The 13306-nt window shown below is 44.3% G+C and overlaps 2 protein-coding genes across 2 annotated transcripts in view; one reads left to right on the plus strand and one right to left on the minus strand.

Moving 5' to 3' along the window:
* The window catches only part of LOC138786862 (zinc finger protein 665-like), a 143814-nt gene that overhangs the window by 45637 nt on the left and 84871 nt on the right, over positions 1–13306 (minus strand). The window lies entirely within an intron of this gene.
* Positions 1–13306, plus strand: part of LOC138787593 (uncharacterized) — a 36236-nt gene that overhangs the window by 4765 nt on the left and 18165 nt on the right. Inside the window, exons 3-8 of the mRNA XM_069964939.1 lie at positions 2604–2932; positions 3009–4078; positions 4191–5627; positions 5736–5947; positions 9344–9755; positions 10534–11883. Of these exons, the coding sequence (XP_069821040.1) occupies positions 2604–2932; positions 3009–4078; positions 4191–5627; positions 5736–5947; positions 9344–9755; positions 10534–11883 (4810 nt within the window). The remainder of the gene's footprint in view (positions 1–2603; positions 2933–3008; positions 4079–4190; positions 5628–5735; positions 5948–9343; positions 9756–10533; positions 11884–13306) is intronic.

Raw genomic sequence — 13306 nt, forward strand, 5'->3', positions numbered from 1 at the left:
CCCCAAAGCATGATGTTTCCACCCCCATGCTTTACAGTAGCTATGGTGTTTGATGGATGCAACTCAGTATTCTTTTTCCTCCAAACACGACAAGTTGTGTTTCTACCAAACAGTCCCACTTTGGTTTCATCAGACAATAGGACATTCTCCCAATACTCTTCTGGATCATCCAAGTGCTCTCTAGCAAACTTCAGACGGGCCCGGATATGTACTGGCTTAAGCAGTGGGACACGTCTGGCACTGCAGGATCTGAGTCCCAGGCGGCGTAGTGTATTACTGATGGTAGGCTTTGTTACATTGGTCCCAGCTCTCTGCAGTTCATTCACTAGGTCCCCCTGCGTGGTTCTGGGATTTTTGCTCACCGTTCTTGTGATTATTTTGACCCCCACGGGGTGAGATTTTGCGTGGAGCCCCAGATCGAGGGAGATTATCAGTGGTCTTGTATGATTCCATTTTCTAATTATTGCTCCCACAGTTGATTTCTTCACTCCAAGCTGCTTGCCTATTGCAGATTCAGTCTTCCCAGCCTGGTGCAGGGCTACAATTTTGGTTCTGGTGTCCTTTGACAGCTCTTTGGTCTTCACCATAGTGGAGTTTGGAGTCTTGACTGTTTGAGGGTGTGCACAGGTGTCTTTTTATACTGATAACAAGTTTAAACAGGTGCCATTACTACAGGTTATGAGTGGAGGAAAGAGGAGACTCTTAAAGAAGAAGTTACAGGTCTGTGAGAGCCAGAAATCTTGATTGTTTGTAGGTGACCAAATACTTATTTTCCACCATAATTTGCAAATAAATTCTTACAAAATCAGACAATGTGATTTTCGGGATTTGTTTTCTCATTTTGTCTCTCATAGTTGAGGTCTACCTATGATGTAAATTACAGACGCCTCTCATCTTTTTAAGTGGGAAAACTTGCACTATTGGTGACTGACTAAATACTTTTTTTCCCCACTTTATATATATATACACTCACCGGCCACTTTATTAGGTACACCATGCTAGTAACGGGTTGGACCCCCTTTTGCCTTCAGAACTGCCTCAATTCTTCGTGGCATAGATTCAACAAGGTGCTGGAAGCATTCCTCAGAGATTTTGGTCCTTATTGACATGATGGCATCACACAGTTGCCGCAGATTTGTCGGCTGCACATCCATGATGCGAATCTCCCGTTCCACCACATCCCAAAGATGCTCTATTGGATTGAGATCTGGTGACTGTGGAGGCCATTTTAATACAGTGAACTCATTGTCATGTTCAAGAAACCAGTCTGAGTTGATTCTAGCTTTATGACATGGCGCATTATCCTGCTGAAAGTAGCCATCAGATGTTGGGTCCATTGTGGTCATAAAGGGATGGACATGGTCAGCAACAATACTCAGGTTGGCTGTGGCATTGCAACGATGCTCAATTGGTAAGGGGCCCAAAGAGTGGCAAGAAAATATTCCCAACACCATGACACCACCACCACCAGCCTGAACCGTTGATACAAGGCAGGATGGATCCATGCTTTCATGTTGTTGACGCCAAATTCTGACCCTACCATCCGAATGTCGCAGCAGAAATCGAGACTCAGCAGACCAGGCAAGGTTTTTCCAATCTTCTACTGTCCAATTTCGATGAGCTTGTGCAAATTGTAGCCTCAGTTTCCTGTTCTTAGCTGAAAGGAGTGGCACCCGGTGTGGTCTTCTGCTGCTGTAGCCCATCTGCCTCAAAGTTCGACGTACTGTGCGTTCAGAGATGCTCTTCTGCCTACCTTGGTTGTAACGGTTGGCTATTTGAGTCACTGTTGCCTTTCTATCAGCTCGAACCAGTCTGCCCATTCTCCTCTGACCTCTGGCATCAACAAGGCATTTCCGCCCACAGAACTGCCGCTCACTGGATGTTTTTTCTTTTTCGGACCATTCTCTGTAAACCCTAGAGATGGTTGTGCGTGAAAATCCTAGTAGATCAGCAGTTTCTGAAATACTCAGACCAGCCCTTCTGGCACCAACAACCATGCCACGTTCAAAGACACTCAAATAACCTTTCTTCCCCATACTGATGCTCGGTTTGAACTGCAGGAGATTGTCTTGACCATGTCTACATGCCTAAATGCACTGAGTTGCCGCCATGTGATTGGCTGATTAGAAATTAAGTGGTAACGTGCAGTTGGACAGGTGTACCTAATAAAGTGGCTTGTGAGTGTATATATATATATATAATATATATATTTCCTGGTCGTCCTACGGCAGCACATACTCATGGGTTAATGGATTCCCGTTGACCCGGACAGAAGAGGGTTAATCTAGCAATTAAACACAAATAGATTAATTCCAAGCATCTGCTGATCACCCTATAAGAGGACTAGAGAGACCACAGGACACTGTATTTTTTTCTCTTCTCGGACATGAAGAAATGGTGCATGCCTCTATACCTGCCTGCTGTGGGTCCCTGGGGTTTATCTGATGCGGCCGTATACGAGCATTATGCCCGTCCCTCAGCCGTCCCATGTGTCTGGTCTTGTGGCACCTTAAAAAATCTCAGACCAGCCATGGTACAGTGCTCATTGCACTGTTTATAGGGGGTAAGCTTCATATTACTGTTCATGATGATCACTAATATAGCGCCTCTTATTGTTACTCATCTGTATCCGCCTCCTGAGTCCGCCTCCAGTGCCGCCTCCTGATCCGACGTTTATTCCTGCCAAAATGGCGGACCCGCAACTTCCGGTTTCCGGCATCCTCACTAGAAACCAAGATGGCGGCGGCGCAACTTCCGGTTTCGGAGCTCGGACCAGAAACCAAGATGGCGGCACCGCAACCTCCGGCATCCTGCGCATGCGCAGGATCGCGGCGTCTGGAAGGCGTTTCTGCGCAGATGCAGGGTTTAAAAGCCCGCGATTTCAGTCAGGGGACTGCGCTCAGCCGGGCAGCAGATCCCTCTGTTGTTTAAGGTATTGGGAAAGAACGGGGGCCCCCTGTAACATTCTCCTATGTGATTACTCAATACCTCCCTGTGTTTTTTTCTAGGATGTCGAGCCCTAGAAGGAAAAGTAGAAGGAAGTCAAGGCATAATATCTGTGCTGCCTGTCAGCAACCGATGCCAGATTCATGGGAGCGATCCTCTTGTGCTGCCTGCATCTCAGCTCCAAGAAATACCGGGATGCAAACCGGAGAATTTCTAAACTGGTTTAAAGATCAAATGACTGACACCTTTAAAGAATTAAAAGCTTCTTTTTCTGCTCAGGCTCATACCCATAAGTCTCGTGGGTCTCCATCCAAAGCTGCCGCTTCTTCCCCAGAGCATAATGAGTACTCTGACATTGAAGAGTCTGATTTTTCTGATTTTGAAATAGTTGATGACATCTCTATTCTCCAAAAGGAGGCTGTACCAAAGTTGTTATCAGCCGTAAAAAAGACTTTGGAGACCGACAAAAATGTCTCACTAAAACCGAAAAGAGATCAACTTTTCTACTTTCCACATACAAAAAATAAAGTTTTTCCATTCCATCCAGTTGTGAAAGAATGCTTTCAGAGTGTCTGGCATAAACAAGAAAAATCAGACTCCACCTCCAAATTTAAATCTACCTACAGACTCGATCCAGAGATCACAGAGGAATGGGTGTCTCCGCCCGCAGTGGACTTGCATGCTGCTCGACTATCAAAGAAATCATACTATCCATCTGAGGACTCAGCATTATTGAGTGATCCTATGGAAAGAAAGGCTGATACTCTTTGTAAAAAAACATATTCTGCAGCAGCAGCATCCTCCAGAGTGTCTATGGCAACTGTCCCGGTGGCCCGAGCCTTGCGCATTTGGATAAGTGACCTATTCCGTGATATTGAGTCCGATGTTTCCAGGGAAGATTTAATGCATAACATGGACATTGTAAAATCTGCAGCTGATTTTCTCTGTGATGCCCCCTTAGACAACCTCAGATTTTCATCAAGAGCAATGGCCGTATCCAATTCAGCCAGAAGGGCTTTATGGATGAAGCAGTGGTCAGGGGACATTCTCTCAAAAAAACACTTTATTTCTTTACCCTTCCATCCATCTTCGCTTTTTGGCCCGCAACTGGATGGCATCTTAAAAAATTTGAGTGACAACAAAGGAGTAGGGTTTCCACAAAAACCAAAACCCTTTAAATCCTACAAAACAAAATTCCGCAGGTCACCAGTAAGACGGTCTAATTTTCGCGTCTCCGGGCGTAGAAAACAGTATGGAGGAAAGCAGCAGTCAGGCCAGTCCAGCAAGAAAAAGCCTGACACCCCTAAAGGGGAGCCCTTATGACGCCAAGTCCCAGTCTCCACAAGTTGGAGCCAGGCTTCAACATTTTGCAAATCGTTGGGCAGAAACATCATCAGATGCATGGGTGACTTCCATAATATCAAGAGGTTACTCACTGGAATTGAGAGAATTTCCACCCGACCGGTTTCTGTTAAACAAAAGTCGAAACACCGTAATACATCACTTATTAGACCAATTTATTCAAAAAGGAGCCCTGGAAGAAGTACCCGTCGCAGAAAGAAGCCAAGGAGTGTACTCCCCAATTTTTACCGTACCAAAAAGCAGTGGAGACTGGAGATTTGTAATCGACCTTACCTTTTTAAACAAAATTTTCCTAAAGAAAAGGTTCAAGATGGAATCCATTCAGACGGCAGTCTTGGCGATTCAGAGGAACGATTATCTTGCAACCATAGACCTTCAAGACGCCTACCTGCACGTACCTATACTAAAATCTCACAGGAGATTTCTTCGAGTGGCAGTTCTACAACACCGCCAGATACTCCACTATCAATTTACCTGTCTCCCATTCGGGATCACCTCAGCTCCGCGGGTCTTCACCAAGATTGCGGTAGTGCTCACCGCTCATCTCAGAACCCAAGGAGTATACATAACTCCCTACCTCGACGATTGGCTTGTGAGAGCCCCCACGGAAGATCTTCTTCTCCACCATCTCGAAATGACTCTGAAAGTTCTGCAAGACCACGGATTCATTATCAACGAAAAGAAGTCCCGTCTACTGCCCACCCAGAGAATTACTTACCTGGGATTCCTCATCGATACCGTTCAGATGCGTCTCTTTCTATCTCCAGACAGAGTGTTCAAAACACAACAAGCAATCAGAAGCCTGTGTTCCTATCAAGAATGCTCTATTTGGTTCGCCATGAGGGTCCTGGGTATGTTGACTTCAGCGATAGAAGCAGTCCAATGGGCTCGAGCACATATCAGAGTCCTACAAGACCATATCCTGAGTCATTGGGAGAGATCTCCAGACAGCCTGGACTACTGTATCCCAATATCAACCAGAGTGAAAGTAGATTTGAGGTGGTGGCTCGCCAAGACGAGACTTCGACAAGGGAAGAGTCTGATAACTCCAGCTCCTTTGATCCTCACTACGGATGCCTCCGGCTCAGCCTGGGGTGCCCATGTCGGCTCTCAGTGGATGCAAAGAAGGTGGTCCCCATCAGAAAAGAATATGTCGTCCAATCTAAAGGAGCTCAGGGCAATCAGACTGGCTTTAATTCACTTCGGACAACTTCTGCACAATCATCCAGTGCAGGTTCAATCAGACAACATCACTTGTGTTTATTATCTGAACAAGCAAGGGGGTACGAGGAGTCCAACGTTACAACAAGAATGCAGACGTATGATGATTTAGGCAGAGAACAACCTGATGTCGATATCAGCAGTCCATATCAGAGGAGTACTGAACACCAAGGCAGATATTCTGAGCCGGAAAATTATACTTCCAGGCGAATGGGAGCTGAACCCAGAGGTCTTCGAGTTGATAGTGAGCAAGTGGGGTCGTCCAGCTCTGGATGTGATGGCTACCCAAAAGAACACCAAGTTACCAAGGTTCTGCTCTCTGTCCAGGAGAGATCACCCAGTGGCAGTGGACGGTCTCTCCATCAGTTGGGCGGAAACGTTCATCTACGCCTTTCCTCCAGTACCATTAATACCTCGGGTACTGAAGAAGATACGGGACGACAGAGCAAGGGCCATTGTTATTCTTCCATACTGACCCCGGAGGGCATGGTTTCCGCTCGCGTTAACACTATCGAAGGGAGAATACTGGAAGCTTCCGCTCCGCAGAGACCTTCTACATCAAGAGGGACTATTCCATCAGAGTGCATAACTACTGCCCCCAGCATATCCCAACAGCTAAACAGTGCATAACTACTGCCCCCAGCATATCCCAACAGCTAAACAGTGCATAACTACTGCCCCCAGCATACCCCAACAGCTAAACAGTGCATAACTACTGCCCCCAGCATACCCCAACAGCTAAACAGTGCATAACTACTGCCCCCAGCATACCCCAACAGCTAAACAGTGCATACCTCCTATCTATCTATCTATCTATCCATCCATCCATCTATCTCCCTCCTATCTATCTTTCTATCTATCTATCTCCCTATCTATATCCTATCAGCTGAAACAGTGCATAACTACTGCCCCCAGCATATCCCAACAGCTAAACAGTGCATAACTACTGCCCCCAGCATATCCCAACAGCTAAACAGTGCATAACTACTGCCCCCAGCATACCCCAACAGCTTAACAGTGCATAACTACTGCCCCCAGCATACCCCAACAGCTAAACAGTGCATAACTACTGCCCCCAGCATACCCCAACAGCTAAACAGTGCATAACTACTGCCCCCAGCATACCCCAACAGCTTAACAGTGCATAACTACTGCCCCCAGCATACCCCAACAGCTAAACAGTGCATACCTCCTATCCATCTATCTCCCTCCTATCTATCTATCTATCTATCTCCCTATCTATATCCTATCAGCTTAAACAGTGCATAACTACTGTCCCCAACATACCCCAACAGCTAAACAGTGCATAACTACTGCCCCCAGCATATCCCAACAGCTAAACAGTGCATAACTACTGCCCCCATCATACCCCAACAGCTAAACAGTGCATAACTACTGCACCCAGCATATCCCAACAGGCCAAGTCCAAATTTGCTGTTTTTTAGTGAAGTCACATCGCAGAGAAAATTTCAAAAAGTGATGAAAAGGTCACATATATAACAGTTGGGGGGGTAGATGATAGATAGATAATAGATAGATAGGGGGAGATTTATCAAACATGGTGTAAAGTGAACCTGGCTCAGTCGCCCCTAGCAACCAATCAAATTCCACCTCTCATTCCTCACAGACTCTTTGGAAAATGAAAGGTGGAATCTGATTGGTTGCTAGGGACAACTGAGCCAGTTTCACTTTACACCATGTTCGATAAATCATAGATCGTACTACTATCGGGGGTCGGGTGGTTTGGGGGGCTGGGGTTTAGGGGTGGCACTCGTTGTAGTAGGATTTAGTATATCGTATCTAAATACTACAGCCTCCCGTCATGTTTGTGGTTTTATTGTGGGGGTTGTCTGGAGGGGTGGGAGGCTGTAAGATTTAGTGTATGTCACTATAAGGGGGTATCAACAGGGGCGGGGGGGCGCCAAAAGAAAGTTTCGCACGGGGCGCCATCTTCCCTAAGGCCGGCCCTGATTCCATACATGGCAAATTCCCATGCAACGTTTCCGCTCCTCAGTAGAGCCTTTCTCAAGCACACATACACAGCTCTGCTCCACACACATCACACACAGCTCTGCTGCATACACTTCACTTCAGCTCATCCAGCACAGCAGAGTCCTGCATACACTGAGCAGCAGCCCCTGATCATGTGACTCCTCCTCCTCCATGTGACTGATCACATGACTGTGACATCATGGCAGGTCCTGGAAGCACAGGGGAAGCACACGGCTCCTGTACAGCTCTGCAGGTGGAGGGATGTGTGGAGTCTCTGCAGGGAAGGAGCTGGGGGACAGCGGGAGGATTAACCCCTTCAGGACTGGGTAGTTTTCTGTCCTGTTTTGATTAATTACTGGAGCCAGAACATTTTTTTTTGCTCATGCTTGTGATGAGTTGTGTTACATTGTTTCCTCTTTCTTCTATTCAGATTCTTACACTCCAGGATCCTCTGCTGATATCTTCTATATAAGAGACCGACCCATCAACCATGGAGAGAGACAGAGACAAGATGGCCGAGAGGATAATAACCCTCACCCTACACATACTCTTCCTGCTTACTGGGGAGGTGAGGGATTCTGGGAGTGATGTCATCATGACATCATTCTTATCTATGGAATAACAGATGGATAGGACTGGAGAGGTGAGGGATTCTGGGAATGATGTCATCATGACATCATTCTTATCTATGGAATAACAGATGGATAGGACTGGAGAGGTGAGGGATTCTGGGAGTGATGTCATCATGACATCATTCTTATCTATGGAATAACAGATGGATAGGACTGGAGAGGTGAGGGATTCTGGGAGTGATGTCATCATGACATCATTCTTATCTATGGAATAACAGATGGATAGGACTGGGGAGGTGAGGGATTCTGGGAGTGATGTCATCATGACATCATTCTTATCTATGGAATAACAGATGGATAGGACTGGAGAGGTGAGGGATTCTGGGAGTGATGTCATCATGACATCATTCTTATCTATGGAATAACAGATGGATAGGACTGGGGAGGTGAGGGATTCTGGGAGTGATGTCATCATGACATCATTCTTATCTATGGAATAACATGGATAGGACTGGAGAGGTGAGGGATTCTGGGAGTGATGTCATCATGACATCATTCTTATCTATGAAATAACAGATGGATAGGACTGGAGAGGTGAGGGATTCTGGGAGTGATGTCATCATGACATCATTCTTATCTATGGAATAACAGATGGATAGGACTGGAGAGGTGAGGGATTCTGGGAATGGATGGAGTGATAGTAATGTGTCTCTCCATACACAGGATTACACAGTAGTGAAGAAGTCCTCTAGTGGGCGCTGTGGGGCCCCTGGGTGTGAAGGATGGGGAAGAACCCTGAGCCCAATCCCGGGGCCCCTGATACATGAGGAAATGGAGGAAGAGAAGATCCTAGAAGTCACCAACAAGATGGTGGAGCTGCTGAGTGGAGAGGTGAGACTGTGGCTGCTGGGAATGCTGGGACATTATACAGTAACACCACTGGAGGGGTGGGGGGGATGACTGTGTGATCATTGTGTGTGTCAGGTTCCTATAAGGTGTCAGGACGTGGCGGTCTATTTCTCCATGGAGGAGTGGGAGTATGTAGAAGGACACAAGGATCAGTACAAGGATGTGATGCTGGAGGATCAGCAGCCCCTCCCATCAGCAGGTAATAGACAGGACTATATACACACCTCCTCTCTGTATTATCTGGATGGAAATAATGAATTCAGTCTCTGTATGTGTTCCCTCCAGTCAGATCCAGTAAGAGAACAGCACCAGAGAGATGTCCCCGTCCTCTTCTCCCACAGGATCAGGATCAGGTAGATGCAGATGTTCCCTATGATCTGTACATCCCATCTGACTTCTCTTCCTGTCTGACGACTTCTACAATATTTCTCTCACATCTTATGAATCAGGGGGAAGATGGGAACATTATTAATGCTCCAGAGACAGATGACAGCAGTGATGAGCAGTATAAGGAGGACATCACTACAGGGAAGGATCTGAACTATATTAATGCCACGTTCAAGGTGGTAAAAGAAGAAGAGGAGACATACATGAGCGGTGATGAGCAGTATAAGGAGGAACTTACTGGAGGGAATAAACTGAACTGTTTTAATGCTACAGACATTAGGGTAAAGGAAGAGTCGGATGAAGAAGAGACAGATGACAGCAGTGATGAGCAGTATAAGGAGGACATCACTACAGGTAACCGCCCAGGTGAGTAGTGACCAGTAAATGCAGAGAACAGTCACACATTCTCCTCAGTCACCGACTGTAACTATTCTGTGTGGAATATTATAAGCTCTGTGTTCTGTCAGTTTTCCAGCTATATAATCATTCAGCCTAAGTTCTAATATAATATAGATGAGGATGTGACGCGGCTGCAGGTAATAACACATGATGTGTGTATAATATATGGAATACAGTCATATAATATGTGTGCGCTGTGCCGCCCTGTAGCTGGGTTGTGCTTCACTATCTGGAGAAAAGTGCGGCACTGCCAGCAGAACATTCCCCGTCTGATGAACATGTCTTCAGTTCTGTTAGAATTTCCCACACTTGAATAGTCGTGTCCCACCGGCCCCCGGACTGATGGCGCCTGTAGCTTTTATACATTTCCCTGTATTTCAACCTTTAAACTCTATAAGACCTGAACTCAAGGTCATAGAGGACTTTCCAACGGGTTTGGCCAATATTCATAACCAAAATCAGCCTGAGAACAACATAGAGTTCCTGCAGATGATGTTATTACCCATAATGCATAGTGACGCTGGAGGCCTGTGTTACTCTGAGCCAGATCACACGGAGCAAAAGCCTTGGAATTAGCGGAATCTCCACTGGCCTCAGTGTGTCAGTGGGAGAGCTCGCCCGTTTTCGCTTCTGCCATTCTATAATTCTTATTATGTTACATAAAAAAGAGTAACTTTCCATGTCTGCAATATGTTTAAGCTTCTATTACTGGGAAATCAGAGAAATGGTGTTTTCTTTTTTGCAGATGATTCTACCAGGAGCTCAGGGGGACATCAGATCTCCTCAGAGGATCATATCACACAAGATACATATGAGGAGCCGTCCACTATCCCAGATACACCCTCAGCCCCTCACAGCAAAGATCTCTCATCTCATCCTGTTATACAAGTCCCATCTTCTGCTCCATCACAGCAAGCTGACATTTACAGAGAAGACGATGAACATCAAAGAGAAAATACAGGAAAGCTGCAGTTTTCATGTTCACAATGTAAAAAGATCTTTGCTCTAAAAAAATATCTTAAGAGACATCAGAAAATTCACACAGAAGAAAAGCCATTTTCATGTTCAGAATGTGGGAAATGTTTTGCTCGGATATCAAATGTTCTTGAACATCAAAAAATTCACACAGGGGAGAAGTCATTTTCATGTTTAGAATGTGGGAAATGTTTTACTTGGAAATCAAATCTTCTTAAACATCAACAAATTCACACAGGTAAGAAGCCATTTTCATGCTCAGAATGTGGGAAATGTTTTATTCAGAAATCAGATCTTGTTAAACATCAAAGAATTCACACGGGGGAGAAGCCATTTTCTTGTTCAGAATGTGAGAAATGTTTTGGTCACAAATCAAGCCTTCTTGAACATCAAAAAATTCACACAGGTAAGAAGCCATTTTCATGCTCAGAATGTGGGAAATGTTTTATTCAGAAATCAGATCTTGTTAAACATCGAAGAATTCACACGGGGGAGAAGCCATTTTCTTGTTCAGAATGTGAGAAATGTTTTGGTCACAAATCAAGCCTTCTTGAACATCAAAAAATTCACACAGGAGAAAAGCCATTTTCATGCTCAGAATGTGGAAAATGTTTTATTCATAAATCAGATCTTGTTAAACATCAAAGAATTCACACGGGGGAGAAGCCATTTTCATGTTCAGAATGTGGGAAATGTTTTTCTAAGAAATCAACGCTTCTTGAACATCATAAAGTTCACACAGGGGAGAAGCCATTTTCATGTTCAGAATGTGGGAAATGTTTTATTCAGAAATATGATCTTGTTAAACATCAAAGAATTCATACAGGGGAGAAGCCATTTTCATGTTCAGAATGTGAGAAATGTTTTATTCACAAATATGATCTTGTTAAACATCAAAGAATTCACACTGGGGAGAAGCCATTTTCATGTTTAGAATGTGAGAAATGTTTTATTGGGAAATCAGATCTTGTTAAACATCAAAGAATTCACACTGGGGAGAAGCCATTTTCATGTTCAGAATGTGAGAAATGTTTTATTGGGAAATCAGATCTTGTTAAACATCAAAAAATTCACACAGGGGAGAAGCCATTTTCATATTCAGAATGTGGGAAATCTTTTAGTCAAATCAAATATTCTTGAACATCAAAAAACATTTCCACGGGGAGAAGCCACTTTCATTTTCACAATGTGAGAAATGTTATGGTCATAAATTAAGTCATCTTTGACATCAAAACATTCACACAGGGGAGAAGTTATTTTCATGTCCAGAATGTGGAAAATATTTTTCTCTGGAATTATAACTCGTTAGCCATCGACAAATTCAAATAAGGAAGAAGCCGTTTTCAGGTTTAGAATGTGGGAAATGTTTTACTTAAAAAACAATTCTTGTTGAGCATCAGAGAATTCACACGGGGAGAAGCCGTTTTCATGCTCAAAATGGGGTAAATGAATATAAAGGATTGTAAATAAGTATAAAGGAAAATCCTAGTTAAACATCACATAGGGCTGATGACTGTATGTTGTAGGAGTAATGCCAGGATGCCAGGAGGTGTTGTAGGAGTAATGCCAGGAGGTGTTGTAGGAGTAATGCCAGGAGGTGTTGTAGGAGTAATGCCAGGAGGTGCTGCAGGAGTAATGCCAGGAGGTGATGCAGGAGTAATGCCAGGAGGTGTTTGAAGGTATATATTACAATATTTTATAATGATTTTACTATTGTCAGGGATTAGTGTGCTCGTTCAGCTCTCCTTTGCAGCACAGTCCTGGCAGGCTTTATCTGCAACTTTGCTTCTTTTAAATGCTGGGAGGATTAAATTAAGGTCATGTTGCTGATGAACTCGCTGTGATTATCCTTGTCCGCTCCTTGTTGGTTAACCACTGCGAGGTGTCAATGCCTGTAACAATAAAAATTCATGTCAATAACTCAATAATGAATAAAGCTATGTTAAAAATGAGCCCACCATTGTTTTTCTTGTGTGATTCTCTATGTGTTTGATGTGTCACATGACCCCCTTTTTACTGAAAAAGTTGAGTCGAAAATGGCAGCTTTGCAGATGGGCGTCACCCGGCCTCAAATGTTTTCCCCCTCCTATGCCACAAATGGTAAGGTGATATCAGCAACTGCTTCCGTTTTTATCAGGGTGTATCCTAACTTATGGCCCATCCTGTGGGTATATATATATATATATATATATATATATATATATACACAGTGGGGGAAAAAAGTATTTAGTCAGTCACCAATAGTGCAAGTTCTCCCACCTAAAAAGATGAGAGGCGTCTGTAATTGACACCATATGTAGACCTCAACTATGGGAGACAAAATGAGAAAACAAATCCCGAAAATCACATTGTCTGATTTTGTAAGAATTTATTAGCAAATTATGGTGGAAAATAAGTATTTGGTCAGTAACAAAATTCATCTCAATACTTTGTTCTATCTCCTTTGTTGGCAATGACAGAGGTCAAACGTTTTCTGTAAGTCTTCACAAGGTTGGCACACACTGTTGTTGGGATGTTGGCCCATTCCTCCATGCAGATCTCCT

Source organism: Dendropsophus ebraccatus, chromosome 3 (genome assembly GCF_027789765.1).
Source record: "Dendropsophus ebraccatus isolate aDenEbr1 chromosome 3, aDenEbr1.pat, whole genome shotgun sequence".
In the NCBI taxonomy this organism is placed as follows: Eukaryota; Metazoa; Chordata; class Amphibia; order Anura; family Hylidae; genus Dendropsophus; species Dendropsophus ebraccatus.